This window comes from Melospiza georgiana, chromosome 7, assembly GCF_028018845.1.
Source record: "Melospiza georgiana isolate bMelGeo1 chromosome 7, bMelGeo1.pri, whole genome shotgun sequence".
Classification (NCBI taxonomy): domain Eukaryota; kingdom Metazoa; phylum Chordata; class Aves; order Passeriformes; family Passerellidae; genus Melospiza; species Melospiza georgiana.
In genome coordinates this window covers 34,173,637-34,191,852 of record NC_080436.1, presented here as the reverse complement: position 1 = coordinate 34,191,852, position 18,216 = coordinate 34,173,637, and the positions used below count along the sequence as shown (strand labels likewise).

The following is an 18,216-nucleotide window of genomic DNA, read 5'->3' as shown; positions in this document are numbered from 1 at the left end:
CCCAGCATCTTAAGGAATGGAACAGAAAATTGCACTGCAGTTGTTGGGCAATACAATTAGAACAGATAAATCTCCACAATCATTGATCCAGTGTGGTTACAAACACCAAATAGCAAAACATCCCTCTAGTATTCCAACTAAACAACAAAATGCAGTAATCTCTCAGCTCACCTACTAATTTACAGAAAAAATGGGGAGGGGGAAGTGCAGGTAAAGAAAGGAGGGAAAGAAGGGCAGAGATGATGATTTATCAAAAGGATAATTAAGATTTTTAAGATTAAAAATTCTTGAATCCAAGAATCTCAGGCTTGCTGGGGGGGATAATGATGGCATGCAAAGAACAAGTATTAGCACCTTTAATCCTAAAAGCTAAAGACAACAGAAAAGAGCATTTCACTTTTAAACAAATTCATGTGAATGGACTTATTTCAGTATTTTAACATGTGCTATTCAACAAAAGCTCCTTAACAAAGCAGATTAGAGGGCAAGTGAGTGTTATACTTACTGGTAATGAACCCATGATGGACCAAGGGTTTTCTTGAACTGAGTCAGTCCCACAATATCAATGTAAATGAGTTCCACAATTTTATCCCCCTGGGTTGGGCAGCCAGATCTGTTACCTACAACCTTCTTCATAATCCTAAACAAAGAAAAAGCAACATGAAAAAGCATTACTTTCCAAATACCTTGAATTGATGCTGTAATACTATTTATTCCAATATTTCCAGTTTCCAAAAAAGTTTGACATTTTTATGATTTTGAAATCATGATCCATGTAAGAACACTGAAATGCTAGAGCTGCTCAACATTTATTAAATGTAAAGAACTAATTTTCACTAAAAATTTCATCTAGTTTAAGCAAAAGAATGATATCTTTGAAATGCTTAAAAATGGTATGCTTTGAAATCATTCAAAATAATTTCTGCCTTCTATTGACAGCTTTATAGTACAAGCTCTCTATAAAACAATGCTGTCATGTAATTTAAAAAAGAAAGCTGCAGAAAAAGCACGTGTGCTCAAGCTTCAAACAGATGTTTTATGTCTGGTGCTGAAATAGTTGGCAAAGCAGGACAAGGAAGAGTAAGGAGCAACTTGACCTAACACAAGCAATTAACTACATCAAAAGTAACATGTTTAAAGAACTTAAACCTTTATCTTAAAAAGAGATACTGAGTGAAGAACAGCAGAAACTGAAGCAGAGGACACAGAATTAAGCTAGTCTGTAGCATTTCCCATTGCAGCTGGTTAAAGCACCTGGAATGTTAAAGACTAAGCTGCTTAGTTGGAATTTTACAACATTCATTTATGAAGTCCCAGGAGCCTGAAGCTACAATGAAAACACATTATCCTTTCCATGGCACATATACTTAGCTCATGAAAATAATCTTATCGTCTGTTTAGTGAATTTTCACTTTCATTTTATGCTTCAAGAAATTATATACTGTTAATAGAAGCTTTAAGAGTTTACAATTCTTTTCTTCTAATTCTGGTTTCAAAAGCGAAAGTAATCTCCTTACTCCTTGAGCTCTGCCAGTGAAGCTGAAATCCTGATGTCATGGCCCAGTAAGTAGAGAGATGTAATTAAATCACTCCACTGGACTAATTCACCAAGTGGGCCACCGCTAAATGCATTTTCTGCAATCTTGAATCCAGATTCTTTTGTCAAAAGCCCCAGATGAACAAGGATCTGGAAAGGAAAGTCATATGTTTGAGTTATCGACATGGAACATGCAACTGTTATACATTACAGCAGCTTTTCTTTCTATTAAATTCCTACTATGGGCAGAAAAAGAAATCAAAGGAAACAAGCCAATACTGCCACCTGAATAATTTAATTTTGTAATGAATGCAAGGACTGAGAATCTCCAGCAAGGAGCTGAGCCAGGCAGGCTTAAGGCAGGGTAGAAATATGAACATACATGGGGCTGCTGCCACTCAGGACTGGCTTCAGGAAAAACAAGGCAAGAAAGCAAACCTCTTGCTGTGTTTGTAACCTTTAGCTTAACTAGTTAAGGTAATTAAAAAAAATTAAATCAAATGAACTACACCTTTTCACTTCAAGTATCTCATGGCTTTAAAACTGAACTCATTACAAGAAGTCTAAACTGATCCAATCCAAAGTTTTGCTCAACTTTAAGTCTACTCAAATCCAAACCCAAGATACACCATTTAGTCTCAGTTTTGGACAACAAAGATGTATAGATGTTGTTTCCATGACTACATAAAACACTCCAGTGTCATCAGCTTGCAGTAAATTCACAATTTCTCCCTTTAGAACATAGTCTGTATTTAGTCTACATTGTCTCTATTTTATCCAAAACTCTATAGAGATCAGAAAACTTAGTCCAAGATTGACTCATGCAAAACACGTAAAACTATCTGTAAAGCAAATACCCATTGCAACAGAATTTCAAACAGGAAAATACTTCTTGAAAAGAGTATAAACATGAGCCTTTTATATTTTCTATTTCCATTCTGAAGCTACACCTGGAACAAGAAGGTTGAAAGAGCCTATATAACAGAAAGTGACATGAATAAAGTGCTCTCATTTACCTTTTTTCGTTTCCTTTTCTCCAAATTTTGTTTTTCTGCCAGTGATTTAATGGCCTCAATCCAGGTATCAGCCATTCGTCTGATGCGCAACATCATCCACCTGAATTCCTCATGCCTTGACATCATTTTGTAGAGATTATCAAAGTTGATACGAATTTCAGCCTTCAAGCAAAGCATTAAGAAACATCCCAAACATTAGTTATTCTTCAACACACTTTCCAGAAGTTAAAAAACTGCTCAAATGTGAGCTGTTTATATTCCTCTTTGAAAAAGAAGAAATAGAAATAGGAAAAAAGATACACTCCTAGCACGTTAAGATTTTAGTTCAAATATTAAAGATATACTTAAACAGAAACTTCTAAGCTACATAAATTACTGTTATTTTTATTAGTAGTACTTGGTAGCCCAGAATACATTTGCAATGTTTCACAATGCATTTATTTCTGCAATATAAGGTCTGGTATTGTTCATGTGCTTCAAAATGAGGCATAGGTATGTCTAAATTACAATACAGAACAGTAGGCTCAAGATTTAGGTGTCTCATGAATCATCCAAACACAAGGAAGTCTTCCAATTATACCAGAAAGGAAGAAACATTACTAGGGTCTAAATTTTAAAGGAAACACTTGTTTTAAAGCTAGACTGTTCTAAAATAAATTGGTTTTAAAAAAAGAGGCAGCCTATATCTATATAATGTAAGAAATGTTCATATGCAGCCCAGCAATTATCTTAAATTATCTTAAAATACCTAATTGCTACATAATTAGGCTGCAACAATTTAGAAACAACTCTGTATGCTTACAGTATTTAATGGGAAAAAATTGGGAGTAATCAAAATGTTACTACAAACCTGAAATGGATATAAGCCTTTTCCATAAATGCAGCTTTGTAAAAAGGCCCATATTTCTGGGACAATAAAAATGGACATTTTCACATATACTTAACACTAGTGAGCAGTTTGTGGATTTGTATTTTTTCTCAGTATCTGCGTAGAGCATTTCATAAATTTAAACTCAAAAATGTTTTTAATGAAAATCTACCACCAAGAGCACAATGCAATGACTGAATAGGTGAGCTACACATGTCAAGGAGGATTCTTTTCAGCTTGGAAGAATGGAGGAGTAAAAATTGTAAATTCTAATCTTTTTAGCATTTATGTGGCACAGGATTCCAGGATATTTTGCATGAATCACAATTACTGAATTATTTGTCCTGTTTGTCCTTATTAAGGACATGGTTGTTCTTACCACTGTTTTTTGATCAGTTTCTTCATTAGGATTTTTTGCTCTCCAAGGTAAACGAGGACACCAATTTTCAACCTATAAAATAATCACATCAAAATAAATTATGTTACTTTATTTTTAGCTTGACCAAAGCCTCCACTCGTTGCCTTCATATTACACCTTTATGTTAACCTGATGGCTTAAATAAGTAATCAGCTGATAATAAGGTGATAATTTCAAGATAAAATTGCTTTTTTTGCAGAAAAAGTTTAAGCCTGCTTTTTGCAATTCAATGCTCTTTTAACCCAGCAAATTTGCCACCAGAAGTCACATTTAGATATTCATTGAAGATAATGAAAACACAAGATCAAGGCAGAGGTCAGCTCTTAAATGTTCAAAATACAATTTCTGAGCAGTTCTAAAATGTTTTCAATAAGGTTTTTATGCTTCTACACCTTACAAAAATATGTATTTTGGAACATTTCCACCTCCCTAGAATACCTTTATAAAAAGACAAAGCCAGCTAAATCAAAGGATCAAAGTTCTACCTTGTAGCAATGCAGACCAAAAAAGTAAGAATCATTAAGAATCAAAGCCACAATGTTTGAAGGCTGTAAATAAGGTAATTATAACATAAGGAACAATATTCACAAGGATCAATGAGAAACAGGATCAATGCAAATGCAATACTCCTACTATTGTCCACTAGAAATAAAAAAGTACAACAGGAAATAGTGAAGAAATAGCAAATGGATGCAAGTCACTGAGAGCTCCTGAGCTGCCCCAGGGATCCTGCCTGTTGTGTAGAATCCATATTATTTATGTACCTTAAGAAATTAGACCACTTGCTCTGGGGAAGGAGGAATCTCAGTGTTGGAGGCAAACCCATGAAAACTGAAACATGACTGCACTGTGAAAAGGGGGAAATGCAAAAATTTATCAGCTGGCTAAGACACCCCATCACTACTGATTAAGTTCACAACTCTCAGAGAATTGAAAGTCAGAGTTGCTTTTATGGTTCCTCCAATCACAGACCTGTCAAAACACAATTTTAGCTTAATCATGCTGCAGAAGCCTGGAGCATTACAGATTAAAGGCTTAAGATCACACCATATGATTGCCTAGAGGGCCAATCACATGAAAATAAATGAACAGCCATCCTAACCTCATTAAAGGGAAGAAATGTATCAACCTTGGGCTCCTCAGACAAATTATAGAAAAGCATTTTGAATGCTGTGACTTAACCTACTCAATGTGTTTCATTTGAAAGCAGTGACTTATCAACCTCCTTTGAAAACATCTGATTCTTCAGCGGTCTTCAGCTGTGGAACCACATCAGAAATTGTGGCAATTATCAATCCTAACTTTTGCAACTATAAAGTTGTGGCAGGAAAGAGTTGCAAGCTCCACATTTTAAATCATGCAGAGTCACAAACTCTGGTTTCTCTTCCCTTTGTTTTAATAGTATAAATTTTGCATTATTTCTAGCATTAGAACTGATCTAAATTAAGATATGACATTTCAAGGACTACTGTACGTGTCCCTTTTCTGACTCTATGTATTTCACATTGCACCACAAGGCATCCTAAAGGAATTGCAGATTTTTCAGGGCTGCCAAGGACAGTTCACTGCATGCCTCACTGACTGAAAAACAAATACAGTTCTTTTGTGCTTGCAGAAATATTCCCTCTAGTCTGAAAATAAATTATAATAATTCTCATCACAAATAAACACTTAAGGAATAGATTCAAAGTAATATCAGTGTCTGCAGTTGGTCTGACTCTCATTTTTCCTTATTGATCTTTAGCAATGATGGCAGAAAGGATTGTGATATCACTAAAGTGGGTCTAGATAAAAACTCCATCAGAAATTAATTCAGCTTTGCAGCTGTTCAGGTATAGAAGATCCACATACAACAAGCCCTAATTTTGAGCAAGGTGAAGGGAGGCAGTGATGCTCATTTGGATCCTGCTCTTTAACTTGTTCATTTGATCATTTAAGACCAAACACTAAAGGAATCAGGGCTCCTCCTGCCCATTTCCAGCACTGCCTTCCTCTCCTTGGGTCACCATCAGCTCTTTCTCCAGCTGATTCTCTCCACAGCAACCTCCTGTTGTACTGCCATGGAGATGATTTAATAGGAAGGATGTGATACCAGACAGATTAGCAGTTAAAGATGACTGTTGGGAAGCAGCAACTGCAGATCTGAAGACAGACCATTTTTTGGATGAGTGATATAAATGCTAAGCTATTATTCAGAACACACTATATTTATCTTTGTACTGTCATATTTTTGAATAAGACCAGCAGTGCCTCCTGTTCCTGGTACTGAATTCAATGCAAATCAAGGGCATTAGATAGTCTTTGATCTTGCTCAGGAAGCTGTGTCTACCTGAGAAGCCAAGTGTTCCCTGCTTGGTTTGGAATCACATTAGTCACAGCACTGCCTGGAGTGTAAGTAGCCAACTCCTTAAGGTGAAGTTGCAAAGCAGTTTAAAAGTTCAAAATTTAAGTGCTACATGATTCCAGATGCTAGAGAAAAGCTGCTGTTCTGAACTGCTCTGGGGTGTAAATGGCTAGGTTTAGGATGAAAAAAAACCCAAGCAAACCTAATAAATTTGAAGAGTACTTGCTTTACAGAAGCTTTGCAGGTGTCTGTTCCAGTGACTCTTCCTCAGACACTGAAACTGAATGCAAGGCAAGATCGCAGCACTCGACTGTATTACAGAGCAAGTACTTCAAGCAAGGTTTTAAGAACCTGACAAACATCTGCAGCACTGGAGTAGTATGAGCATCTTCCAAATTGAATCAAAGTATACTCTGCCAGCAGCTCTCCACATTCAAAATTTCAGCAAGACCTTTATGCTTTCAAAGAGCCACAGTGGGAGCTGAATAAAGCTGGAGCTGAAGGGCACGCTCTGAGCCCTTGGGATAATCTTCATTTTGGATTCTGCCAAAGGGCAGGTGCAGCCCATCCACAGGGAAGCTAAAACAACTTTCTTTACCCACCAGGTGAACACACTGCTCAGTGTACTTCTATCCATGGTACAGAGCTGCTCTTAAGTGAGTCCAGGAGAGAAGAATACACAAACAAAATAATTCATGGCAATATGTGGTGAAAGATAGCGCATCTTTAAATTTATCATTCAGTATGAAGACAGGTAATGAACTTGTAATGCCACAAATCCCATTGAGAATTTGATGTGAAAGCACTGCTCCAGTTGGGAAGGTGACTTGTTGGACTATTTTTTGTTCAGCATTTCCTCAGTGACAGAATCCCTTGGAAGGGGTTGCAGAATCTGTGATGTGCAAGGTGAGTGCCTGTCTGGTTAATGAAATAAAGCAGGATACAGGCACCTTTGGATGTGGCTGTTTCCAAAAGCAGTCTCAAATGCTGGGTGTTAGGTACCCCAGCCCTGGTGACAAGGCAACACAACATTTCACACATCAATCAGCAAACAGCCTCTTGTCTGCCTTCAGCAACGGGCACTGTATTTGACTCCTCTCATACACTGGCATTTATGTCTTTTCCAACAAGTCGCTGAAAGACTAATCCCAGTTTAAGGTGACAGAAGAAGAAAAAAATAACAGCCCAAATCACCCCAAATCAGGGCAATCCACCAACAAATTCAGGGACAAAGTGCTGACCATCATTAGCATTTCAGTTTCTGAGGTACAGATGTAAGATATCTAAATAACTCTGAACTTCTGGTGATTTACATTTCAGACAACAACACTGGTTTTGTGAAATTTCTGAGTATTTGCATAGAGTTGAAAGAAGCTGGTTTGATGTTACATTACACTGAAGAAATGGAAATCATTGGCTCAATGTCCAGGATTAGCAGCACAAATGGTGGAAAGGGGATTTCCCCATGGACGTGAGCAAATTGCAGTAAAGTAGAAAAACCACAAGGATTAAAGGAATCTCTATAATTGTGATACCCAGGAATTTTCACTAAATTGTGCCTCAGACTACAGCTTGCACCCTGGAAACAAAACCATGTTCAAAATCACCGTTGGCTTACGTTTTAGACCTGAAAGTAGAAGTAAGAGTATGAAGAAAAACACCCTGACTACCAAACTGTGCCTTGTGTTTCCATCAAGTCTGAAGGACTGAAAACAAAAATTCACTCCAGCAGTGTATTAGCACACATGCAAAAGCTACAGGAGTCTCATAGACTGGAATTCAAACCAGTTTTAAGTCTTTGAAGTGCTGGAATCCAAGATGGATAACAAAAATTACACATGAACCTGAAAGATGGGCTGGAGATCCAAAGCCTGGGATTCTAGAGAGACCTGCCCAGCTCCAGCAGTAAGCACCAGTGTAATGGCAGAGGGCAACTTGCACCACAGCTATCAGCTGACCACCAGTCCCACTCCTGTGTGGAAAGCAGTCCTCTCAGAGAAACATGGATGTAGATAAAGAAAAAAAAAAAAAAAGATCTATAAGTCCCTTCCACTTTTTCCACTTTTTAAAAGCTTGGAAATAGTGTGAAAAACTCATTTTCTAGAAGATATTTTTAAAAGCTTCATTCTTCAGCTGCAAACTGACATTTTGCAGTGAAATATATTTTTGTGCTGCCTAGAAATTAATTTTTTCACATTTCTGCCCAGAGGCAATGCCATCTCTGAAAATGATAACTGTGCCAATGCCATTACAGTGTTAAACAACTGCCTTCTTCATAACTAAGAGCTAAGTTTAAAAGTAAGTAACTCTTCTCAATGGGCATCACAGTTAAAAGGAAGCAAGTTTAACTTGCTGTTTAATGTTGGCTATTTCTAATCCCTGTCTGGCTCTGTATTCAAGAGGATGTAAGCCTGGTTTTGCTATTCAGGCCATTTGTATTTCATCCACTCATCAAAGACTCCAGCACAATTTGTGTTCTGAGGACCAGAGGGTGGGGAGGCATAGGTCACCCAGAGAAGCTGTGGCTGCCCCATCCCTGGAAGTGTCCAAGGCCAGGTTGGATGGGGCTTGGAGCAACCTGGGACAGTGGAAGGTGTCCCTGCCCATGGCAGGGATGTGAACAAGATGAGCTTTAAAGCCCCTTCCACCCCAAGCCATTCCATGGGTCTGTGACCACACAGCTGCATGTCACACTCCAGGGAAGATCCAGTGCCTGAAGCAAAACAGTGAGAAAGATATGCAAAAATTCCCTCAGTTTCAACTGCAAATTTGCACAGGGGACAGCTTTAAATAAAAGGCAGAAGCCTGGACATGCTGGGTTGGTTCTTGCTTTCCTTGGGCTGCCATGCTTGCCTCCCGTTCTCAAGCAGCCAAGACACAGAGCAGTGCAGAAGAGCTGTTCCTGAGCTCCTGCAGGGGTTTTTGCCACCCAAAGCAAGGCAGAACTGCTGGTACCTGCCCTTGAGCAGGTTCTTCAGGAGGGGACACCTGGGGCAGCCTGGATTTTGTCAGCATTGTTTCTGTTTTGCAGACACAGGAGGAAAACATAACAGAGCACATGGCTGATACCCAAAGGCTGGGGTTAATGACTTTTGTTTCTAAACCTTTACATAAACTGTGGACAAATTACTTTGGGTCTCTGTGGTTCTGATCCATATTGCACACCAAAATGAAACATTATGGGCTCCTTTGTTTACAACTTTAAAATCACATAACAAAGAGTACTGGATGAGCATAATGTAACACCCTAACTGAACTGCTTCAGAATAAAAAAAGTAAACCACATAGGAGTATGAAAGACACTTGTCACACTAGATTGTAGAGGTGATTTGAAGAGTAGAAGTAGATATATGCATGATTTCATGCACATTGTTTTTCCAAACTGAGGTTGTACATAATGTGATGCATATATTGCCTTTTGAAACATGCACATACACAACCATCTCACTCCAACAGTCTAACCTTGAAGTAAAAAAGAAAAATCTTAACAGTAATATCCTTTCCATTACCCTAATGCATTTTAATATTTTAAATCAGCAGTTCTGACTTGAGAGCTCTGTAGGCACATTTATCATTCAGCTGTGCAACCGTGCTATAAACTGTCAACTCTTCATCACTGTCCACATTGACAAATTACTCTTGCAACAGCATTTCCAAGTTATCCCTAGCAGCCAACACACCCCATAAATCCACATCATTGTAGTGTTATTAGAATTTCATTTCATGCTTGCATTCGCAAACATTTAAGCTTTCAACCTCTGCTGCTGGACATTAATCATGAAATTAATCATAGGATTAAGAATGCCAAATTTAAACTCAAGGTTAATAACACACTCACCCAATATTAGTTTTACATTCTGTCATAAGAAAACACTCTAAAAGAAAAGAAAAGGACAATACCTCTTTCTGAAGTTAACAAATATGCACATGGGCTAATTGCACTTTTATTCCTTCATGAAATGAAAAGTTGAACAAATTAAATATTGCTGCTTAAATAAAAAATTCAAATCCCAAGACCCTTGAAAAAAAACCATTTGGCCTCTGAAAGTCTGCTCACATTTGGCCATGAAAGATCAATTATGAAAGAGCTAATGCCATCAACTGACTTTTCAAGACTGATGATTGCAATGTAAAAAATTGGGATTTAACAGAAATGCAAAATAGTAAATGTCATTGAATAATATTGGAGTCTTGGCTTCAGCTGAGATACATCATCATTTTAAAGATATATCTGCATTAAAACCATGAAGCACCTGCTGGTTGACAGAATACTAATGACTAAACATAGCTCTTCTGATGCTAAAATAAAACCTTCTAGTAGAAACCTTAGATCAAATTCAGATGATTATGGAACCATATCTCTAGCCTCTATGATAAATAACAAAATAAATAATATAGTTGTACTTTATCTTTTCCTTCTACAGCTTCACAGCCCATAAATAAATCAACACTTGGTGCTAGAAATGGAATGAGTCAAAACTGTGATTCAACCCAGCCTTTGTTATGCCTTCAGATAAATGTTTTGGATATGCATTTAACTATTGCTGCTTCAAGCAACACCCCCAGAAGTTCAGTGACAGTCAACTGAGTAAATCAATAGAAACTGCTTTGATTACAACTGAGTCATTCATTATAACAGACTTACTGTTTTAATCTCAGATATATAATTTAAGATCCCAGCCCAATCTTACCAATCCTACAGAAGCTACAAAATTATTATTGGTTGCAATCCTGCAGCCACATTGGCTCTTTCAGTTCTTTGCAAGCAGGGAGCCACTGGATATCAATACTCCTTCTAAAGAGTTCTAGTTGCCATAAGTTATCAAAATTTTACTTATAAGAGGCTGAGTGATCAAATACACCTGACTATTTCTGGTGCATGCACACTCCAAGCCAGTAATAGAACTCATGATAATTAACTGACAAAATTCATTCTTGGGAAAGAAGTGTTACCCAGGAAATAGAAATAAAACCTCACCAGGACAAGCACCTTACTCAGCTGTGTACAAAACAGCTTAGGCTGTGACAGCTACCAAAGGTTTTAGCCAATATAGCTGCAACTTCCCTCAAAAACGTGACATTCAGGTTCTTTTTTTGTGATTCAGGTTCTTTTGTTGTGATTCCACAATTCACAAGCAGTCTCTGAGCAGGAAGTGGCCATGCTGCTCAGGACAATGGCCCATCAAGCACCATTTTCTAAATTTTCCATTCCAAATGCTCTCTATTAGTACGTCAGCAGCTGCCTTAAAAGCAACAGAAAAAGTGTTTAAAGGCAAAGATCTCTGGCTGAGCTTCACATGCAGGTTTAACAGGATACCCAACATGGCCTCCCTGGAGAGCTGCTACTCACATCACTGCAGTTACAAACATTAGAATTCTTCAGGCTAGAAACCCCTGCAGAGTTCATGAATAATGGCAACACACTTAATAATTCAGTTTTAATAACTTTTTCCTCTTCCCCCAATTATTCTGAACAAAATGATTTTTTTGAGAAAAGCACAGCTACCAAAGCTATGAAGGCAATATGATGTTCCAATTCTGCAGATGAGAAGATTACTGACCTCACTGAGGTAAATAAAAAAGGAGCACGTGGACCCATCTACACCATAGCTCGCATAACAGGGATCCGACCGCCACATATCTTTCATCCACTGCAAAGAACAAAAGACACAAAAGTTCATTAGGGTAAAGTACAACAAAACAGCTCTGTTTTACACCCAGGAGTAATGGAGGAAGTGACAAAGTGGCTATAGATATCACAAGTAACAAATCAGGAATTTTATTAATGATTAGCAGCACTGTATGCCTGCATTCAGAAATACTGGGGAAGCAACAGCACAGCCGATGTGAGCACAGCTCATACAAACTGGCAGCCAGGCAAGCAGAGACAAATATCAGGAGAATAAAACTGGGATCCAGACATTTGGTTCTGGTTGGAGTTGAATGCATTGTGTGTTCCCCACCACGATATGCTCCCGCTAGAATTTCACATAACATTTCAGTTACCAAAACTGAAATCTGCCATTTCTGCAGAAGCAAATAATTGACTTCAGTTCATATTTCAATATTCAAATAATTTATTACATAGTTACTATGCAGCCTGTTTGCCAAAAGAGATCAAAACACAGAGATTCAAAATGTAGAGAGTTTTAATTTTACAAAAACTTGGGTATTTAAGCAAGCAGACATTTTACTACTGTCCACACTAATCATAGAATCACAGGTGGGAAGAGAGCTTAAAGATCATCTCATTCCAATAAACCTGCCATGGGCAGGGGCAGCTTCCATTAGACCAAGTGGCTCTGAGCCCCTTCCAACCTGGCCTTGAACTTTTAGGGATGGGGCATTCACAGTAATAAATCAGTATTCCCTACATTTGAAACATATCTTGGGGAAAAAAATCCCTTAAAAACCTCAATCTCTGGAAGTTTGTTGGAGTTTGTTTCTTTATTTTTGTTGCCTTTTTCTTCTTTTCTTTCCAGCTTAAGTCCGATGGGTTGTAATATTTAGCCTTTCCAAGTGCATTATTAGTAAAATACAGGACTTATGTAGAATGCACTGTGAATCCCAGAATTCTGGTTGTACACTTAGGCACTGCCTAATCTTAAGCAAATTACTCATTATGGGGAAGAAAACAGGGCTTTTTCAAAAGGAGAAATTTCTGAATAACAAGGTAGCATTCAAACAATAAGGCTTTTCAGTAAATAATATAGCATTTTAATATGACTTTTTTTTCCTGACTTAAGAGGATGCCACTTTATTTCTCTGCAGCAGTACTATTAAAGGCTTGAGGTGAGCAATGCTGCAGTGACACACAGTCCTAAATATCCTATTTTTTGACTCAGTTGTTCTTGTTTAACACCTCTGAGTAGAGACCTCTTGCAACATATGTTCCATTTTTAATGGAATGCACATAAGATTAAAACCAGTTCACTTACCTTTATTTTCCCTTCACAGTGAGGAAAACCATCCATAGGAGGCAATTCACACTGTTCCTGGGCTCCATTTATGAGATCTAAAAAGAAACACAGACCATAACTGAGCTTTATTTCACAGTTAGGACAAATAGCCTGATGAATCCTGCCTTTTATTTTCATGAATCCACAGCCCAGACTGACTGAAGGGTCCTACTGGGTAATATTTGTTACAACATTAAAACTCAGTGTGCTCCTTTTTGACCACATGAGAAAATGGTTGCACAGATTTCAACTCTGACTTGAAGTGAAAGTGCTGAATTACAAAAATTGATGTATAAAGACTCAAAAATTAAGTAATCCATACTGAAAATAACAAGAAGAAAATAATTTCCTAATCAAAGTGTGCTGGAAACTACTAAATTGCAACAATTTGTTTTTGTTTGTCAAACATTTATAGGATATATATAGCTCTTAAACACAAAACTAGTTTTTCAAGCTCTGCTATCACTTTATCAAATACTCACCATCCGAAACTTGGCACCAGACATATGACCCAATTAATAAATGTTGCAATATGATCTAATTTAACAACTGAGTAGCACTTCATCACATCTCACAAGAAATATTTCCTATGGTCTCCCAAGGTATTTTTTTCTTCTTTTTTGCCCATTTTAATATTTTTTTCATTCTAGATTATTGCAAAGCATTAAAGACTGTAATAAAGAGCAGGATTTCTAGCCCATGAGCCAAAGAAAAAGCAGTAGTTTTAAAGGACATTACTCCTTCAGCTCCAAGGGACTTTCTTAGAAGAACCCTCTAATGCAGGCCTTTAAGGCAAGAAAAATTATTACCATGGTGGAGAGATTCTTGCCAAAGGCAGTGGAGGAGGTTTTCAATTTAGGTAGTTCATCCCACAGCTATCTAAATTATACCTGCATCATTTCTGGCTTTTTCTACAGGCAAGAATCAAGATCATTAAAGTCAGCCAGCCATCAACCTGGGAACGCTTTATAGTGTGGCAGTAACTGTGCACAATTTCGTCCAGAATATGCTAATTAGAGAGCCCAGAAGAAAATACAAAAAAAGTTGCAGTATTAGAATAGAATAGCAACAAAAATCTGTGGGTAAAAGTTAAAATGTCGCATTATATTATTATATGCAAAACCCACGACCTGATCTATCTATTCTCCATTTTTTTGCAAATAGCTTCTTTTAAAGATAAAACTTGAAATGTGAGCCAAGCATTGCAAAATGAACTTGATGGGGGAAAGAAGAGTCATGGCAGGAAGTCCCCACGCCTTTGTCAGCCTGTGCAGCAGGAGAGATTTGACAAACTGAGCTGTATTGCCAGTAACAATAGCACTGAAGCAAAGTGGTTTGTACAATGACTCTGTAATTTCAAATCAATAAGCACTTTCAAAATATTCTGCCTATCTTCTCATCCTTGTGGGGCTCTTGCAGACCAGACCACTGACATCTAAGGCTCTGATTTCTGCTCTGAATAAGAACATACAGAGCATGCACACAGATAGCAGCAATTTGAAGTAAATTCTCAATTCAGGCAGTAGAGCTACATAATAATAGGACTATTTGCTTCACGGCAGTTCAGGAATCAGACCTTCCACTTGCATCACACCAGAATCAGTACCTGAGATCTAACAGTAATAAAGAGGCATGGTTACTATATGGAAATTTTCAAAAATCAGTAAATTTCCATTAGAAGACCTTTATGGTCTAAAAGGGTTTATGGACATTTTTTTTTTTTCCTCTGCTCCTAACTCATAAGTCTGAATGCAAAATATCATTTTTACATAAGGCATGTCAATTTCAAGATCTTCCTAAAAGAAAAAAAGACCTCTGAAATATCTGGTACATCATAGCTGCAGCATAACCCTAGAAAAAGTTTAACTTCCAGCACCATACTAAATTTAGGATGGAAAATGCTGAACGCCTGGGTATAGCTTGCCAACAAGAATGAGCCATGAATTTTGTCATTTAAAATAAAAAAATGTCTTCTATCTCAAGTTAATTATGCTATCATATGATGTCTTTTCCCTTCAGAAGGTTAGTCAAGCAAATCCTCTCTTCTACTTAAGTCCTATTAAGTACAGGGTAATACATAAGCATAAGCTATAATTCCTTATTTTACAGCACACAGTGCCAAGTCCATCACTTAAACCATATTTCATTTTAATGGGGATTTCATGGCTTGTTAAAGAAAGAAAAGATGGAGGAAAAACGCCCAGAATCCAGACAACAGCCTGATTTTTGGTAAATACACAATTGCACTTTACATTTTTGCTTCTGTCATGTGCGAACACATTTTCTGCATCCCAGTGTGTTTTTGTTGAGAGTCAAAGATCTTTGCTGCTGTTCATTACTCACAAGGTTTTACCTGCAAGGATAAATCCCCTCTTCCAACATTCACACCCTGCCCAGCCTCGCACTTCCACCGCTCCCATCAGCCGTGGCAGAAGCACACAGAAACTTCCCAAGCACAGACCCTGCCAGCCCTCCCTGCTCCTGCCCATCCCAAGAAGCAAAAAGGAAGAGACAGACATTTTTCTCAGCACAAGATGCAGATTTTCTCAGCCTTCTGGTCTGCCCTGTGGCCTCCTGCACTAAGGCTTTTTCAGAGCAGTCCCACTATTGCTCTTCCACAGGGATGGGTTACACACAAACAGAGCAGGGATCTCTCCAGGCTAATCTGTCTGTACAGGGAACATGGAACACTAATGCCCACCTTTATCACCTCCAACTATGTTGAAATATTAATGTGTCTGGGACACAAGAGTGTCTGACATCTTTCCTCCTTCTTGCCAGCAACAGTAAACATTTTTAGGATTCACCTTCCTCAAAGATATTCATGTTTTTTCTCCACCATAGTCCACAGACAGAGGAGATGCTTCACATAATCACCAGCTTCCCATTCAGCCTTACCATGGATCTATATCCCAAACACCTCCATCAGCTTTCACTAGCTTCATTCTCAGCTATTGATCAGGTAATACCACAGTGAAGGCAATTCTATAAAACTTAAATAGTCCCATGAAACAATTTCCATAAAACTGCTATCCAGAGCAGGAAAAAATGTAGCAATATGTGCATACAAGAGGAAATGAATGTGAAAGAACAGGAGAAGGAACAGAGAAATGTAATTGTGTTCCATCTGAGTATTCCCTGGAGAAGCAGTCTTTCCTCAGTGCCCATGAACAGGAAGCCAGCTGATGCAGTCAGACTGGAAACACATCTACATCAAGGACTGCTGTCCAAAGCAACAACTGCCTGCAGAAATGGGCAAGTCACTGCTGGTTTCCACACACAAGCCTGAGAATTCAGTGCAGAGCTCTGAATTCCCCAGTGAATAATCCTGGCAGTTCTTGCTCTGGTTGTACCCTTTTGTCTTGGCCACTGGCAGTGGGAGTTCTAGGTTGAGAATCATGCTTCCCAATTTTTTCCTTAATGCTCAGACCCTGTATGAAGGTTCTGATTTCTGCTCCTCCTGCTGCTCATTTGAACTCAGCATGGAGGTGTGCTTGAGCTTGCTGGTAGCACCTCATAGCTGGCTCTCCTTACACAGGAATCCAGAGGTGAACAAATCTTGTGTTTCCCACGAGCAGCTGAGACCAAGCTCAACCAGACACCAGCAATTCACACTGCTGAGTGTGATCATAAAGACAAGGGAGATGAAGAAGTGGAACCTTGGGGATGCCACATCTACACATCAGGATCTTCCAAAGCATTAACATACAAGTCAAGACTTATGAGGTTTTCATCAACCCCAAACCCTAATATCTCATGAGGATTCTTGTTAAAAAGTCTGGATAGATGTATTATGCTGTTAGCAAATTCATGTTGGATAGTTCTTTCCTGAAGGGGAAAACCAAGCCAGACATTAAAGTTACTTTTTTTGAAAAATAGTATTTGAGAAACCACAAGAATTTTTACCCTTAATTAGGATTTATGTAATTTAAAATGCAAGCTCTGAAATCTCTTTTCCCAGCCAAAACTTAGAACTTACAGCCAGAAAAAGTTAGAAATACAGCTGTCAAGTTAGCACAAAACAACAGCAGTTAATAAACACACTTTTTTCTCCTAAACTTTGTGTGAGCCATTATATTAATTTATGTTCTGCACACACCTAAGTGTTTTTGAATTCATGCATAGCTTATCTCCTCTTGACTGCTGTTATGAAAATACATAATTATTAAACATTTATCTCATATGATGTTACATTAAAAGTCAATGTGTTAACACACTAAAAACATGAACACAGCACATTATAAAACAAAAAGCATGCAGTTGGTACAGGTCATCCTGGAAAAAAAAAAAAAGAAAAATATTGATAAAACACCCACCAACTGCAGACTTTAAAAAACCTCTTTAAATACACTTTGTGAGGTCCTGGGATATTTAAAATATAACTACCAAACTCCATCCTCATGTTTAGAAAGGAACCATATGTTCCCTTTACAAATGATCTACAGCTTTGCACCAGACGTCGCTGGAGCACAGCAGGTGAACCTGAACTTGTGAACAATCCTCAGTTGTTTCAGTGCAAAGTCTGGCACGTCAGCATGCACCACGTGGCACATCTGAGCTAAATCACCAACCCTGCCCTGGAAAAGAAGCTGCTCTCCTGTTGCTTGCTGTGAGCACTGCACCTGCTAAATACCAGCTCACAGATGCAGCTCTTCACTGCCTCCTGCATTTCAACTTCACATGTTTTATTTGTAATAGTGAAGGTTTACAACACCCACGTTGAGAATGATGTGGCTGAAAGCACAGCCTGTGGTAGGGAATTGATTTTTGTTTGCTTTCAAGTTGCTCTTTAATAAAACAGTAAAAATGAGCAATAGTAAGCGCTACATGCATATTTCCTCCCTTTTCTGTGTTGCACATTCTTCAAATAATGTGCTTTGTAATAGGCTAAAAAAATTCTGCTTCAATTTTCCTCCATCAGACAGTTAGGAAGTCTAGAAATATTCCACTAAGACAGTACTCTGAATAAGAGTTATAATTAGTCACTCAGCAGTGAGTGCTGTTTGATAGGTGCTGTGTTTGTCATAAGAGTTTTAAAATAGCAATATTGGTTAAAGCAAATGGAAAGGCTGCA

The 18,216-nt window shown here is 38.1% G+C and overlaps 1 protein-coding gene across 8 annotated transcripts in view; it reads right to left on the bottom strand.

The window, feature by feature from the left end:
• Window positions 1-18,216, bottom strand: part of MGAT5 (alpha-1,6-mannosylglycoprotein 6-beta-N-acetylglucosaminyltransferase) — a 118,374-nt gene that overhangs the window by 41,868 nt on the left and 58,290 nt on the right. For all 8 annotated transcript variants that reach the window (XM_058028534.1, XM_058028535.1, XM_058028540.1 and 5 more), the window contains 6 exons: window positions 13,122-13,198; window positions 11,745-11,834; window positions 3,801-3,872; window positions 2,554-2,715; window positions 1,518-1,687; window positions 506-640 (listed from right to left, as the gene is read on the bottom strand). In XM_058028534.1, the coding sequence (XP_057884517.1) occupies window positions 506-640; window positions 1,518-1,687; window positions 2,554-2,715; window positions 3,801-3,872; window positions 11,745-11,834; window positions 13,122-13,198 (706 nt within the window). The remainder of the gene's footprint in view (window positions 1-505; window positions 641-1,517; window positions 1,688-2,553; window positions 2,716-3,800; window positions 3,873-11,744; window positions 11,835-13,121; window positions 13,199-18,216) is intronic.